The sequence below is a fragment of the Grosmannia clavigera genome (assembly GCF_000143105.1).
Source record: "Grosmannia clavigera kw1407 unplaced genomic scaffold GCSC_179, whole genome shotgun sequence".
Classification (NCBI taxonomy): domain Eukaryota; kingdom Fungi; phylum Ascomycota; class Sordariomycetes; order Ophiostomatales; family Ophiostomataceae; genus Leptographium; species Leptographium clavigerum.
The window spans coordinates 299,812-315,829 of record NW_014040759.1 but is presented as its reverse complement, the minus strand read 5'-3'; the positions used below and the strand labels follow the sequence as shown (position 1 = coordinate 315,829).

Here is a 16,018-nt window from a genome sequence, read left to right as displayed (position 1 = left end):
TGCTCCCTTTCTCTATTTTCCTCCTTCACTCTCCCTCTTCTCTGCAGACAGCGCAGACTCCCCGCCTCTGATCGATCGCATCGCACTCATTCGAAAGGACACAGACGCACCCCTCCCAAAGACCACCTCTCAGTCGGCCCTTCTGCCTGGGTCCGCGTCTCCCTGCGACGAGCCACAGCTCTAGGCTGCCGGGCAACTTAATATCTGACCTCTTGTTGTGCCACCCTACTCCCCACCACTGGAATTGGAACTGTTCCCTTTCACGCAAAGATGTCGATGCTACCGCAAGAAGTGACTGCTGAGCTGTCCCAGCTTCTGCAGGCACTGCAATCTTCCGAAAACAGTATCCGGTCTCAGGCCGAAGAACACCTCCATAGTAACTGGACCACTCGCCAACCCGAGGTGCTTCTAATGGGCCTCGCTGAGCAGATTGGCAGCCACGCAACAACAACTGTGTGTATTTGCCTGATATCCTGTGTCCTTGGTCTCCTGTGTTGTCTGTGGGCCGTTACTGGATCTCCACCGAGGGAGCCAGGCTCCTTGTTTCGTGTTTTCCTCGGGCTGGTTCTGACTGCCTCTTGCAGGTTCGCTCATTTGCAGCCGTCATTTTCCGAAGAATTGCTTCCAAAACACGCAAAAATGAACAGGGCGACCTTGTCGAGATCTTCATCTCGCTGCCTGCAGAACAAGCCCAGGCCATTCGCCAGAAGCTTCTGGAGGTTTTGACTGTCGAGGAAGATCGCGGTGTTAGGAACAAGATCAGCGATGCCATTGCCGAGATCGCCAGACAGTACACTGATAACGGTTCGTCGAGCTCGATCCTTTCTTCCCGATTGTGCGCGCGTCCCATCCCATGCTGACCCATTGGCATGACGCTGTACAGACCAATCCTGGACCGAACTGCTGCAGGTGCTCTTCCAGCTGAGCATGGCCCCCGATGCCGGGAAGCGAGAGATTGCCTTCCGCGTCTTCACGACCACCCCTGGCATTATCGAGAAGACTCACGAGGATGCGGTGGCCCAGGCCTTTTCCCGTGGCTTCAAGGATGACTCTGTCACTGTACGCGGTTACACATCCAACACCCTGTCCCTATGAATACGTGTCTGACGCCCCGAGCAGGTTCGCATCGCCGCCATGGAAGCGTTTGCTGCCTTTTTTCGTGGACTGAAGAAGAAGAGCCAGCCGAAATTCTTCGGCCTCCTACCGGAGGTTCTTAATATCCTGCCACCAATTAGAGAGTCGCACGACTCAGACGATCTCAGCAATGCTCTGGTTGCGTTGATCGATCTTGCCGGAACATCACCAAAGATGTTTCGTCCAGTGTTCAATGTGCTTGTTAAATTCAGCATCTCCGTCATCCAAGACAAGGAGCTGACCGACTTGTGCCGTCAAAATGCCCTCGAGCTGATGGCTACGTTTGCCGACTACGCTCCATCCATGTGCAAGAAGGACGAGCTGTACACGAACGAGATGATCACACAGTGCCTAAGCCTCATGACGGACATTGGCGAAGACGACGACGACGCATCCGAGTGGCTTTCCGCCGACGACGTAAGACTTCCATTGTTGCTCTATAATCTGTGCTCATGTCAATGCTGACCTGTTTGTGCAGCTCGAACAAGAAGAGAGCGATCTGAACCACGTGGCTGGCGAGCAGTGCATGGATCGGCTGGCCAATAAACTTGGCGGTGCTGTCATTCTCGCCCCCACATTCAGCTGGCTTCCGCGTATGATCAGCTCTTCTGCCTGGAGAGACCGCCACGCTGCCCTCATGGCCATTTCTGCCATCTCCGAAGGTTGTCGTGACCTGATGCTGGGCGAGCTGCAGCAGGTGCTCAACCTGGTGGTGCCGGCCTTGAAGGATTCGCACCCACGTGTCCGCTGGGCTGGCTGCAACGCCCTCGGCCAGATGAGCACCGATTTTGCACCGACGATGCAGCGCGAGTACTACGACATTATTCTCAAAGCTATCATCCCTGCACTGGACTCGCCAGAAGCCCGCGTGAAATCACACGCTGCAGCTGCCCTGGTCAACTTCTGCGAGGAGGCTGAAAAGAGCGTACTGGAGCCGTATCTCGATGATCTGTTGAGCCACCTCTTCAATCTGCTGCAGAATGAGAAGCGTTATGTTCAGGAGCAGGCCCTCTCGACCATTGCCACTATTGCCGATGCTGCAGAGCAGGCGTTTAGCAAGTACTACGACACACTGATGCCGCTCCTGGTCGGCGTTCTCCGGCGGGAAACGGAGAAGGACTACCGCCTGCTTCGTGCCAAGGCCATGGAGTGCGCAACGCTGATTGCCCTTGCCGTGGGCAAGGAGCGGCTCGGCAACGACGCGATGGAGCTGGTTCAACTCCTGGCCAACATCCAGAACAGCATCACGGACGCAGACGACCCACAGGCGCAGTACCTCATGCACTCTTGGGGTCGCATGTCACGGGTTCTGGGCACGCAATTCATGCCCTTCCTCCCCACCGTCATGCCGCCACTGCTGCAGCTGGCGGGAGCTAAGGCCGACATCCAGCTGCTGGACGACGAGGAGCAGGCCGATCGTCTTCAGCAGGAAGACGGCTGGGAGCTGTTGCCGCTCAAGGGCAAGATGATCGGCATCAAGACTAGCAGCATGGACGACAAGCACATGGCCATTGAGCTGCTCGTTGTGTATGCGCAGGTACTCGAGGGCTCGTTTGCGCCATATGTGGGACAGATCATGAAGGACATCGCCCTGCCAGGTCTGGCGTTCTTTTTTCACGACCCCGTGCGCTTCATATCGGCGCGGCTGGTGCCCCAGCTGCTCAACTCATACAAGCAGGCATACGGCTCGGAGTCGAACGAGATGACGGCTCTGTGGGGAATCACAGTGGAGAAACTCCTGGAGGTGCTCACAGCAGAGCCGGCCATCGACACACTATCGGAGATGTACCAGTGCTTCTACGAGTCGGTCGAGGTGCTTGGGCGACCCTGCTTAACACCAGTACACATGAACAAGTTCATCGAGGCGGTCGAGTCGACGCTGGAGGACTACCGGGAGCGCGTGACCCAGCGCGAGGAAGAGAAGCGGAACACGACGACAGAGGATGCCGAGGACGAGGACGAGGATCTGCTGATTGCGTTGGAGGACGACCAGACGCTGCTGTCGGATATGAGCAAGGCCTTCCACGTGGTGTTTAAGTTTCACGGGTCAGACTTCCTGCCGGCGTGGGAGCGCCTGATGTCGGCATACGAGAGCTTCCTCAAGGCGGAAGACCCGAGCCAGCGGCAATGGGGCCTGTGTATTATGGACGACGTGCTTGAGTACTGCGGCGCGAACAGCATTCACTACGCCAATTACATCACGCAGCCGCTGCTCGACGGCTGCAAGGACCCAGCACCTGCGATACGGCAAGCGGCCGCATATGGCATCGGCATGGTGGCACGCCAGGGCGGACAGGCATGGTCGCAGTTTCTCGGCGGTTGTGTGCCACTGCTCTTCCAGGCGACCCTGATCCCAGATGCACGGAACGAAGACAACGTATACGCGACGGAGAATGCGTGCGCAGCCATTGCGAAGATTCTGCACTTTAACGTTGGCAGCGTGCAGAACGTCGACGCCGTGATCACGGAGTGGGTGGGCACGCTGCCCGTGGTCAACGACGAGGAGGCGGCACCGTACGCCTACGCCTACCTGGCCGAGCTGATCAGCAAGTACGTATAGCCGGCAGACGTGGAGTTTTGTGAGCAGTCAGAGCAGAGACTAATGTGCTTTGAGCAGGCGTCATCCGGCAGTCATGTCGCAAGCAGACAAGGTGTTTACGTTTATCGCACAGGGCCTGGGTGCAGATGTGCTGCGCGGGCAGACCGCGTCGAACGTGGTGACGGCAACGAAGGTGATGTTGCAGGAGTCTGGGTTGAACGCAACGCCGCTGCTGCAGCAGTTCCCGCAGGAGTTGCAACAGACGATTAGCGCTTACTTCGCGTAACGATTTGAGTTGCGAGTTGCGTGACCAGGGGGCGACTTAGCGATGGAATGCCTGTATGCCGAGGCCTATGAGCCTCGAGTGCCCTTAATAATCAGGATATGTTATGCCATGCTATGCGGTTGAGGGAGTGGGGAGGCGATGCCGAACCAAGACGTGCGAGACTCGGTAGAAGAAGCCAGGGGCGAGATTTCCAGGCCACGAGGCCGAACAGCACGGGGAATGAATATTCAGGTTAGCAAGAGACATGAACACAATGCAAGGCAGGGGGGTCAACGAAATGTGTAGTATGTACGAGCGAAAGCGAAGACGAGAGAAAACAGGAGAAGCAAGAGAAAGTGATCAGGTGGGAACTCGAGCTCCACAGTACGTCGTATGCGAGCCCATCCAGAGCCGCTGGCGCCATTACTCAGGACTCGTACTATGTGCGGAGTATTCCGTAGACAGTGAAGGACGAGGCTCCGGTTTTCTGGTGTTACGGGATTAGTGCATAATGAATAATGAACACTTTGTACCCCTCATTTAGTCTTGCCTAGCGAGAGCGCTTCTTGCGAAAAGCTCAACCTGGGGTGTAAATGTTGCTCGGGCGCTCTTTCCACAATGATCCTCATGCTCAGTCTTGAGAGGGAAGGTGTGCCAGACTCGTTGCGCTCGAATTGGAAGGCGGACAGACGGGGGGGGCGGTACTCGGTACAATAGCAACTTCGTATGTCCCCATAGGAGAAAGAGATTATAGAGGCCAAAACCCCCGATGCTCCACATCCAACCTGGTCGCTCTTTCCACACCGTTTGACTACAAGTGCTATCTCCTCATCCCGCATTTTTCGACAAGAGGAGAGAGGGGGGGTCCTTTTTTTTCTCGCCACCAGCCTTACACAATTGCCCTTGGGCCACCCAGCCTCCCTGTCTCTTGCGCACTTTTGTGGTCTCTGATTGAGAAGACGCTCGCCCTTCGACCCCGTGTCCTCATTGTTCCCTGGCTTTGGCCGTGCAGCCAGCCTGGTCTGATACTTTTTTTTTCCTTTTGTTTGCGCGCGCGCGCGAACGTCCATCTGGTCTCTCTTGCGGACGTCGACGCTAGCAGCAGCCAACAGCATTTGTCAACGTCGTCGGCTGCTCTCCAAACGTCAGCTTCTCTCAGCAGCAACGGCTCCTCGGCTTTTCGTCTGTCCTTGCGCTCTGAACTTGTCGGCGCGCTCTCCTCGTCATGCGTCCTGCTCTCTCGATCCGGACCCAAGCGGCAGCTCGACCTCGACCTCCATCTCCACCCCAACCTTTACTACGACCTCTTTTCCCTTCTTTCAACCGGGTTGCGCCGCATCGGCGGCCGCTCTCCTAGTTCGCCCTGCCGGCTCTCTCCTGCATGCAGCCGCATCCTTTCTCGCTCCCGTCTGTCCCCGTCCACGGCCGACGCTGCTCCCGCCTCTCGTCCTCCCCAAATCGATCCTCTAATCGCACAGGGCAAAGGCAGTGCGGCCGCAACTCGACTGTCTCAGACACAGTATAGCATTCCTACCATCACACGCTTGCATACACTCAAAAGACGGCCCCAACCAAGTCATTCTCCTCTCTCTGCCGTAAGTCTCCTTCCCCATTCTATCCCAATGCTTCTGCTTCTGGTGGTTCGCCACCTTCTTCCTCGCCCCATCTCCCCCCAACTTTCGTCACACGCGTAATTGGACGGGACGAGGCGCGCACAAACACACCCGTGCAGGCAGTTCCTCCCTTTTCGTGCGAGCAGAGACCAGAGCACTGGTACTACAGAGCAGCCCAATTAGACGCACTCCGGCTGCACGCAAGGTCGCTTTTGCCTCTTTTTTCATTGCCGTTGTGCTATTTTACCATCCTTGCCTGCTCGCCTGTTTTCGTCGTCCCTATGGGGCCTCCTTCTATCCGCGAGATGTCTTGGCTGTCTAACTCGACAAAGTAGTGCAGTGTTGCTACGTCGTGGTCTTTGCGCCCCTTCTCCTCTTTAACAGAGAGCTACTAGTCGGCTTAAGTGTCTAATCGGATCCGTCTTGGTCCATACTAGGACACAAGCCAGGACTTGAAGCGCTGGGAGCACCGAGAGAGCCGAGAGCACCGAGAACCGCTTCCCTTCTCTTTCCCGGCTCTATAAGCGGACCGTAGACGCAGATTATTCTGTGTAAAGCCGCTGACTGGAAACAAAAACAAAGGGAAGCAAGAGACAGATCTCGGGAGCCACAAGGAGCTCTGGCTTTGTATTATCTCGCGTCGTGCCACGAGATTCAGAAAAGCAGCCAAAGAGAATATCGCTGGCTCAGCTTCTAACGGCTACCTACACTTATTCTGTTCCGAATAACGCTCCGGCGAGATTGAAACGGCACCTTCACCCAATCGAGGACGTCGGCAAGTGTTGCACACCAAAACTCCTCTGAGACGACGGCCCGCACCTCGGCGCTGGGAAGCCAGAACTGCTTAACTTCATATGTGTCCACCTGGACAAGAAGCTACCCATAAATACCTGTCGCTGGTCGCCAGAGACGAGACGATACATCCAGAGACCATTGGATCAAATCTGTCTGATACACTCGTGTCTACAAATAGCTGACCAAGCCACTACACACACTGACCCTGGCCTACAGTGCTAAATAACTGGCTATATCATAAGATGGACAACTATTACGGTGGCCAGATGCGTCTGGTAGAGCAGCAGCAGCAGCAGCAACAGCAGCAACGACGACATCAGCAGCAGCAACAACAACAACAGCAACAGCAACAGCAACAGCAACAGCAACAGCAACAGCAACAACAACAGCAACAACAACAATTTATGGCTGGCGCTGTCCCTGTCTCTACCTCAGCAGATGACTCCCCCATGGGTGCATCACCGCTTGGTCCCGTGTTCGATATGCAAGGAGGCCATGCGCAACTCAATGCAAACAGACAATGTCTGGCCGACACCATGGCGCAATACCCATCCCAACTAGCCATGTCCTCGACGCCGGTCCACAACCTTGGTGTTGAAGCGGAAATGTCCATGCTGGGCTTCTCGCCCGATGACAGTGGGCATAACGATAATGTCTTTGGGCCCTATTCGTTTGGGGCACCCAATCCCAACAACAGCGGCTATGTTATGTCCAACATGACAACGCAGGCGCTTCCGGCCACATCTCTTCGGCATAACTCCTCTTCAGCATCGATATCGCCTACCGACTTTACCAATCCGCAGAACCCCTTTTCCAATCTGTCGTCGGACATGCTCCACAACATGCTGACGTACTCGGGCCTGGATCTGAGCCAAATATCCATTCCCAACCAGGCAGCACAGTTAGACGGATCCCAGTTAAACTTTTACTCTCCTGTCGACTCCAGAACGAACGCTGCTGCTCAGGCAGCAGCCGCGAGCAGCGGCTTAAACAGCCTGTCAGCGGCCAACTTCATGTCCACAATAGAGAGCCTGGACAGCATGGACATGGAGAACCCTGCGGCCATTCAAGGCGGTGGTGCGGCCAGCACTCTAGATGCCCTTTCGGGGCAGCACCAATTGCCCAACCCTTATTCGGCTGTGCCTCCGGGAGCGCTGTCACTGTCGGTATCGCAGCCAAGACAGCAGAGGCCCATCTCTCTACACGCCCAATCGCTCCTGCAACAGGATGCCACCGGTCTTGGCCCCACGTCATCTTATCCGCCAACGTCTGCAGTTGCAGGTCCTCCACACTTGACCGCCATGTCCACATCAGACCACCATGTCGGCCTCACGTCACTTCCAACTCCTTATTCACCCCTTGAGCCCACAACGTCATTAGCAGAAGCATTACCCTCCTTGAAGCAGAGAGCGTCGTCAATGCAACATGCTTCGGCCGCTGCTCCGGGAGAGGCCCCCATAGACCTTGTCGCACCGGCAGTGCCCCCTTCGAATGCTGTCGGATCATCGGGACTACCCGCGCAGGGGCTTGTCACAAGTTCCGCGACCGCGTTGAGCCTTGCTGGCTCTACAAACCCGTCGTCTCCTACAGCGCTCAGCAAAAAGCCTGTCAAGAATTACTACTCAACCAGCGGATTCGACATGATCCGCGCGCTCTACTACGTATCTTCGCGACCGAACCCAGAAATCGACATTGGGCCGGTGGACCTCTCCTGTGCCTTTGTGGTGTGCGATGCCACGCTCAATGATTACCCCATCATCTACGTGTCTGACAACTTCCAGCACCTGACGGGATACAGCAGCTACGAAATTATCGGGCAGAACTGTCGGTTCCTGCAGGCGCCGGACGGCAAGGTGGAGGCCGGGTCGCGACGCGAGTTTACAGATAACAAGGCAGTGTACAACCTTAAGCAGAAGCTGGAATCCGGACGAGAGGTCCAGCAAAGCCTGATAAACTACCGCAAGGGCGGAAAACCATTCTTGAACCTCCTCACGATGATTCCAATACCGTGGGACGACTACAAGGGGGGCTACAAATACTTTATCGGGCTGCAGATCGACCTTGTGGAGTCACCCGACGCGATCTCCGGCCAGTCCACACACTCGGTGCGCATCGACTATTCGCACAGCAATATTCCGCAGTACATCTGGGACCCGCCGACGGCGGCTGGGGAATGGGGCGCCGACAATGGGCGGACGCTCGGAAAGGACGATGTATCGACGCTGCTGCAGCAATTCAACGCCAGTGGCGGCTTTGGCATAGGTGGCACTGCCGTCAACGCCGGAGCCAGCGTTGGCTTGGGTGGCGGAGAGGGCAGCGGGCTGGTGCCATCAAACCTGCACAGCCAGTCGTGGGACAAGATGCTGCTGGAGAACGTGGATGACGTGGTGCATGTGCTGTCGCTCAAGGGCGTGTTTCTGTATCTGTCACCGTCATGCAAGGCGGTGTTGGAATACGACGCAGCAGACCTGCTAGGGAACTCGCTCTCGTCGATCTGCCACCCGTCAGACATTGTGCCGGTGACGCGCGAGATGCGCGACACGCAGGCTGGACAGTCGATCAACTGCGTGTTCCGGGTGCGGCGCAAACGCAGCGGATACACCTGGTTTGAGAGCCACGGGTCGCTGCTGGTGGAGCAGGGCAAGGGGCGTAAATGCATTGTGCTGGTGGGCCGCAAGCGGCCAGCCTTTGCGTTGCACCGCTGCGACGTGGACGCCAACGGGGGCATTGGAGATAGCGAGCTGTGGATGAAGCTGTCGACGTCGGGCATGGTGTTGCACGCGTCGCCAAACATGCGGTCGCTGCTGGACCTGCAGCCGGACTCGCTGATTGGCACGAGCATGCAGGATCTGATGCGCAAAGAATCGCGTTCGGGCTTTAACCGGTCGCTGGAAAAAGTGCGGCGCGGCATCATGGCGTCGTGCCATCACGAGGTGCAGCACCGACGCGGGCAGGTGCTGCAGGCGTCGACAATCCTGTACCCGGGAGACGCAGAGCGGGGGCAGAAGCCGACGTTTGTGCTGGCGCAAACACGACTGCTCAAGCCGGCGTCGCGCAATCGCGAGTCGATGGCGTCGTCGTCAACGACGACAACGACGACAACAGCGACGACAGCGAGCAGCGTCGAGGAGCTGGGCGGGCGTGCGGGAGCGATCGGACAGGTGGCGGACCCAGACACACAGACAGGCGGCTTTCTGTCGTCGGCAGGCGGCGGAGCGGTGCAGCTGGGGTCTCAGGACGCGGCGCTGGCGGCCGACGATAACATCTTTGACGAGCTCAAGACGACGCGCTGCACCAGCTGGCAGTATGAACTGCGGCAGATGGAGAAGGCGAACCGGGTGCTGGCCGAGGAGCTGGGTCAGCTGCTGGCCAACCGGAAGAAGCGCAAGCGGCGCAAGGGCGTTGGCAATGTGCCGCGGGACTGCGCCAACTGCCACACGCGCAACACGCCGGAGTGGCGACGGGGACCCAGCGGCCAGCGTGACCTGTGCAACAGCTGCGGGCTGCGATGGGCGAAGCAGGTCGGCCGCGTGTCGCCGCGCAACTCGGCACGAGGAGCTGGATCAGGGGTCGGTGCTGGTAGCAGAAACAATGGGGCCGGCAGGACGAGCGGCGATGCTTCCGGCAAGAAGTCGATTGACGGCGGCGGCAGCAGAGATGAAAGCGGAAATGGAAACGGAAGCGGAAACAACGGGAACGGTCACAGTCATGGCCAGGCCCGTCACCATCAGACGGCTCATGGCGCCAACGGTAGCGGAACGGCAGTTACCCAGGAGAAAACAGGTAGCACGGAGGCTTATCAGGTTGGCGGCGGTGGCCAGGACGCCAACGGAGGCCTTGGCGGCTACGGCGGACATTCTACGCCCCGCAGCAGCGATCCGGCAGCAACAGGAGGCACTGGGCCGTCGCTGGCGCTGGCGTCGGAGATGGAGCCGATCGAGGAAGAGAGAGAGGCGGCCTGACTTCTAGCACATGCACACACAACCACGGATACACGTCTTTATTATTCTCCCTTTCCATTCAACGCATACACGACTCTCTTGGATTTAGTTGGGCATTTGGCTATGGTTATTAGATTTGGATTCGGCAGATATACCTCCTAGGCACAAGATAAGGGGGCGTTTTTGGTTTTGAAAGACAAACAAGCATGGCTTCTTTCCAGTATATATTACAGATCACAGAAATACGACTACGCGATGCAGCAGACTGCCTGTCTCGACACTCAGTTCTGTTGAGGATGATGCAGTGAACCCAAACGCCTTTGATACAAAAGGAAATCAAGCAAGAGCAAGAGCAAGGGCAAGGCAAGAAGAAAGAAGAAAGAAGAAAGAAGCAAGAGATAAAAAGAAAGCAAAAGCTATGCATAGCGCGATCTCGTCGGGAACAGCTCTTCTGACCGCGTCGACAAGGTGCGGCTCAACCGACTCCTCGGCTCCGGCGATGGGTTGGCAAAAAGGAAGTCCTCGTTGGCCACAGTCATGGGCGAGACGGTCATCTGGCGGCTCGGCTGGCCGATTTCTAGGGTCGCGGAGGCAGACCAGGGCGAGACGACGTTGTCGCTGACCGAGCGGGTGATTCCCAGAGTCGGCGCTGCTGCCGAGGCCGAAGCCGAAGCAGACGATGAGGCCACGGCCCAGCCGAGCGAGACGGTACGCTCGCGTGGCGCCGATGACATCTGCTCGGGCACGCCGTCGACATCGGCCACGGGCAGCCTGTCACGGCCGCCCTGATTCCACCACTGGCTCTCGAAGCCGTTGTCGACAGTGACCATGGCAGCCGACAGCGACTCAAGTTCCTGTCGCCGACGGGGATCAAGCTCGAGGGCCACGTGCGACTGGAGCGGCAGGACTGTCGGGATGTTGGAAAAGGAGGCCGAGACGGGTGGGGGCTCCTGTGAACGGCTGCGGAACGGATGCAGGATCGAGTGGCCGTCGTCGGATTCGGCACGTGAAGACGGCCGTAGCCTCTCGTCGTCCGGATCGGCATCCGGCCCAGTGGACCACGGCAGCTCCGTCTCGCCCAGGCGAAAGCGACCAGGCACCTCAGGCAGCGGCTTCCAGACGGCCTGTGGCTGCTGTGGCTGCTGTGGAGGGTCGTAACGTGCATCCCTTCTGGTCTGGCCGCGGTTGTGTTGGTACTGGTAGTAGTAGTGGTCGCTGAACGACGGCCGAGGGACGTCGTGTATGGCTGTTGCTGCCGGCCGTCGAGCTTGTGTCTCGGGCACTACGGCTCTCGCAGCTGTCGCTGGCATGGTTGGCATGGTAGGCATGGCTGACATGGTTGGCGGTGGTTTGTGCGGCAAGTGGGCAAGTCGCTCTCGAAGGCTCTGCGACTGGTAGCTGACCGTATGGCTGTTGGGAATGTGTCCTGGTGACAGCGACAGGCCGAAGTCGAGATGGACATAAAACTGCGGCCGGTTCGGGATGCTGCTGACACGGGAGCCGACAGCACGGCGGGAATGGCTGACGTTTTGTCTGTCCATGATTTGGCGTGGCAGCGATGCTTTGGGCGTGCACGAGGCGGCAAGCAGGGGTGTTATATCGAACCAAACATGCACAGGAAAAACTTGCTTCTAAATTTGAGTACACGGCCAAGAGCCGAGCCCGAGCAAACACAAGAGAAGATGGACCGATCCACCCTGGCCGTGAAACAAATGGAGGACATCCAGAAGATGAGACGGGGCGGAAGGACGCGAGAAAGAGGGGAGAGCACGATTTGGACGCACGAAGGATTGCACCAAGAATTGAGCCTAAGTGCCCAGGATGCAAGGCCCTGGTCAAAACAGTCAGTCGGGTAGCAGTCCGGGGGTTTAGGTTCCAGAAGACCTGGGAATCATACCCTGTATGGAGAGCAGATGTCACTGATCAGTAATATGGAGTACATAGTCTCGTCGTCCGCATCTTACGACAGAGGACAGAAAGGACGGCGGGGCTGTTCCGAAGCTGCGCCTCCTTGGTCCACTGCGCTCGACTCGTCCAAGGATCGGATCCGCCTAGGGCTTTATTAGGCAAGGCTCCAAGCCGATCTGCTGGCTGGTTGGTGCTCTTCTGTTTCAGAACAGCGATGGCTGCTGCACAGGTGTACGTGGTGCTCGTATTGCCCGTCCGGCCTGTCTGGCAGGCCCTCATCGTCGTGAGATCACTGAGGTTGGTTATCCTTTGGGGGATGTTTTTTAATGGGGTTTTTTATAAAAATAAACAAAACAAAAAGATTTCAGACAAGCACGGCCAACGTCCAGTCGCTCCTTCCTATCCGGTGTGCCTGTCAGAACATGCCGAAATGAGAAGGAGCCCCCCAGCCTCCAAGCCGTACGGCACCTGTTTCTATCTTGAGATACGGGAGCGGTGGCTTGGCGGCGAGCAATGCGGTGAGCTTGGGCCCCGGTTCTTAGCTTTTGGTATGCTCGGCTTCGCGAAGCCGGGCTGCATGTCCAGGATGTGGTGGGCGAGGCTGGCGATCATAATGCTGCTCATCCTGGCCGATGCACATGTTCACGAGGTAGCTCGCATACAAGACGCACGATCAGAGCCGTTGCCAGGGTTCTTGGGACGGAAAAGCTGTTTTCATGCCAGGGCCATTCGTACGATGTTTGGCTGTTTCTTATGGTTAATTGTGATATGCTACGATTAATATTAACATGTCACAGGCGATGCATGAGGGAAACAATGACCAAAGTCTGCCGTCAGAGTCAGGCGCAGTAGCAGGAAGAACAGTAACAAGACCATGTCAGGGAGGATGGATGGCGGCGATTCTTACACTTCTGTCTATCAACCACTCAGGAAGCCATAATGCCAAGAATGCCCGGATGGGCTGCAAGGACAAACAAAGACGAGAGAGAAGCTATAAAAAGAATCAGAGGTAAGCATACTTGCTCTCTGTTCTCTATTGGATGTCCATTTGGTGATGTAAGCCTGGAAGATTGCCGTCTAGGACGGAGCAACACGTGGATGCCCAATGTCGCCGACATGGGAGTCTAAAGAGGAAGAGCGTTGGCAAGCTTTCCTGCTAGGAGACACTATACCTTGCCCATTACTCATCACCACTATCATGCATCTTGCATCACACTGTTCACCAACTTTCGCCTAATGGTGAATACTTAGGGCTGCGCGAAAACGTTACACCTTTTGGATTTGGCAGCTGCATCTGCATTGCAGATCGGGGCGTCACGACAAGACACTAAGCACAAGAAAGATATCTTACATGCGAGACAGCATGCATATCTGTCACCGACGTGAAGAATGGGGCGCTATGTGGCTTGCGGCCACCGCCATGTCAGAGTCTTTCCTTTTGTCCCGACAACGTCCCACACTGCCTCGTGCAGCTGTTTACCAATGGGACCAGAAAATAACCTATAGCTTGGTGGGCCTGTATTTGCACTAACACCTCCTCTGGTATTGGCCGCAGGGCCTTCAGATGCCTTTAGACCGGTCTAGCACCCAGAAGACGGCTAGCACGTGGCTTAATCACCGTTCCTGCGTATGGCGAGTATCTGAGCTACGAGTAGGTGGTCTTACCAGCCGAATGGGTCGGCGTCTCCGACGGCATGGTCAGAATCGTGTCTCTTCTGTCCTACCTCGTAATACTGGTCTTCCCCACTCCCTCCTGTTGGTTGCAGCGGCCGTTTGTCCTGGAAGGGAAAAGGTGGGCAGCGGGAAGGGGGAGGAGATCGTCGAGGAAGTGCACAAAAGAGGCCAGTAGCTTTGCTCGTAAGCCTGTCCAACCAAACAACGAGAAAGATACGATACCGTATGCAGTAGCTCGATCGGATGGTATGCATTTGCGGTCTAGTTGGCTGCATAGCATGTGTCTAAGGGTGCGCATGCGGTTGTGGAAAAAAGAAGCAGAGAAGCAAGAAGGCTTTACGAGGAAAAGAGGCCAGAAGGCGTTGACCCTTTTCAGGGGAAAGAGCATTGCGAAGGCAGTTGGCCAGACAGAGAGCGGACGGTCTAGACCGCGGTCCATTTGGTCGAGGGACAAGCATTTTGGGGCGGGGTGTCACGGCACGGCAAAGCGGTCCAGTTGGGGGGAAAGAGCGGGAGGACAGAGGGCGATTGCCTGTTCGGGAGAGCTTGGCAGCGTCAGGACGGGCCTCTTAGGTTATTCTTCCTCTTGCTGGCCTGCATCGCAAGGCTCTCTCGCCGTAGGGCTTTGCGAACAAGCTGCCAAGCGATTTGGGTGCAGACAACGAGCGACGAAGTGAGCGACATGCGGCCGTTTGCCGATGTCCTCTGACGGGGCATTCTCAAGGAACCAGAGGACTGGGAATGGGGACGAGAATCTGCTGGGCCGACGCGCATCGATCATTTACGTGTGCGTGCATCCGATTGGAACGGGCACGGCGACAGCGGCAGCGGGCCATTTCGTTCCGGCATGATGGGATAGCAGTAATTGCGCTGGCGGTCTTATCGCATTGTCTCTCTTTGCGGTCCACCGTTCCTGTCCTGAAAGGACTTAGTCGCGGTGCCAATCATACCACGCTGACGAAACGGTCCGATGGGCTGAAACTAGGTTGAAGACGGCGATGCGAATGTGCGCGTACGAGACAGCTCGCGAGAAGAGTTGGAAGCGTGGCCATTATGCCAGAGTCCAGTGTGAGAGCAACGACGGAAGACTGCCCCAGAAGCCGACACGGGCCAGACCCGAATGCACCGTCGTCCAGACGGTTGGGACCGACCGTTTCTTCTATTTCGTAAGATATCGTAATATCTTATTTTGTGTCCTGGACGGGGCCCAGCCGAGGAGGGTGTGAAGGGTGAGACTGAAACGGCGAGGATGGCCGGTGTGGGCGGCTTCTCGTATCTTGCGAAATCCAGAGTACGCCAATCTGCCCAAGTTTGCGAATTTCGCTCGGCTGGCGAGCAGGCCTGTTCCGCATGGAGACAACGGGCGGCCGATCTGCATCGGTCATGCCAGGTTTTGTCCCCCGTCGTTTCTGTCTGGCTCTGTCCTCTCGTCGTCAGATCTACACGGCACATACTGTATTATGCAGTACGCATCCCTCCCGGTTGCGCCTATACGAGCATCGTATCGGCCTACAGAGCCTGTACGCGTATGTACTTTGGGCCACCACCGGACAGTGCGGATGGACTCGTTGGGACTAGCTGCCGCTCTTTCCTCTTTATCCGTCGGATGGACAAGGGCCCTCCGTCTCCACCGCTGCTGCCCTCGTTTGCCTCTTTGTCCTGCTGGAGGCGTCCAGATGGCCCGTAACGGCTTAACCTGGAAGTCGTCCTGAGGGCGGGCAGATCCACCGGCGACTGCGCTAAGCGAGGCGATCGGCAAAGTCAGCAGCGAATGGCGTTTTGCGTATGTTGTACAGGCAGTTAGCCTGTTTGCTGTCTGTGAGCAGCCTGGCTGACGGCAAGTGCAGACGCAGTGCAGACGCAGTGTAGATGCAGTGTAAACGCAGTGCAGCTGCAAGTGCAGCTGCAGCCAGAGAGCAGAAAGCTGGCAAAAAGCTGGCAGAAAGCGGGCAGATGGCGCGCTGCTGTGGTGCCTCGAAACCGACAGCCACCAACACCGAGGGCTCTCCCCGGTGGCTTGCGGCGTAGGTCCGTTCTGGGCTTAGCACGCCACACTGGCGTGGCTGCACAAGGTGGGGAAAAAAGAGACAAGATACGCCGTCTTCTTCACGTGTACGACGTACGCATTCTTTTACAAAGTACAGGCAGT

General features: G+C 57.0%; 3 protein-coding genes across 3 annotated transcripts; 2 read left to right on the top strand and 1 right to left on the bottom strand.

The window, feature by feature from the left end:
* Window positions 1–270: 270 nt before the first annotated feature.
* CMQ_151 (importin beta-3) lies at window positions 271–3,959 on the top strand (the record flags this gene model as incomplete). The annotated part of the gene is made up of 6 exons (XM_014313773.1): window positions 271–453; window positions 585–804; window positions 884–1,059; window positions 1,120–1,551; window positions 1,613–3,684; window positions 3,752–3,959. 6 exons carry the CDS (start codon window positions 271–273, stop codon window positions 3,957–3,959), a joined length of 3,291 nt encoding a protein of 1,096 aa, XP_014169248.1.
* A 2,791-nt stretch (window positions 3,960–6,750) lies between these two features.
* Window positions 6,751–10,308, top strand: CMQ_91 (gata transcription factor; the record flags this gene model as incomplete). Its single annotated transcript, XM_014314030.1, has 1 exon — window positions 6,751–10,308. One exon carries the CDS (start codon window positions 6,751–6,753, stop codon window positions 10,306–10,308), a length of 3,558 nt encoding a protein of 1,185 aa, XP_014169505.1.
* Window positions 10,309–10,703: 395 nt separating this feature from the next.
* CMQ_327 (uncharacterized protein) lies at window positions 10,704–11,828 on the bottom strand (the record flags this gene model as incomplete). Its single annotated transcript, XM_014313700.1, has 1 exon — window positions 10,704–11,828. The coding sequence occupies one exon, from the start codon at window positions 11,826–11,828 to the stop codon at window positions 10,704–10,706; it is 1,125 nt and encodes a 374-aa protein (XP_014169175.1).
* Window positions 11,829–16,018: the final 4,190 nt, after the last annotated feature.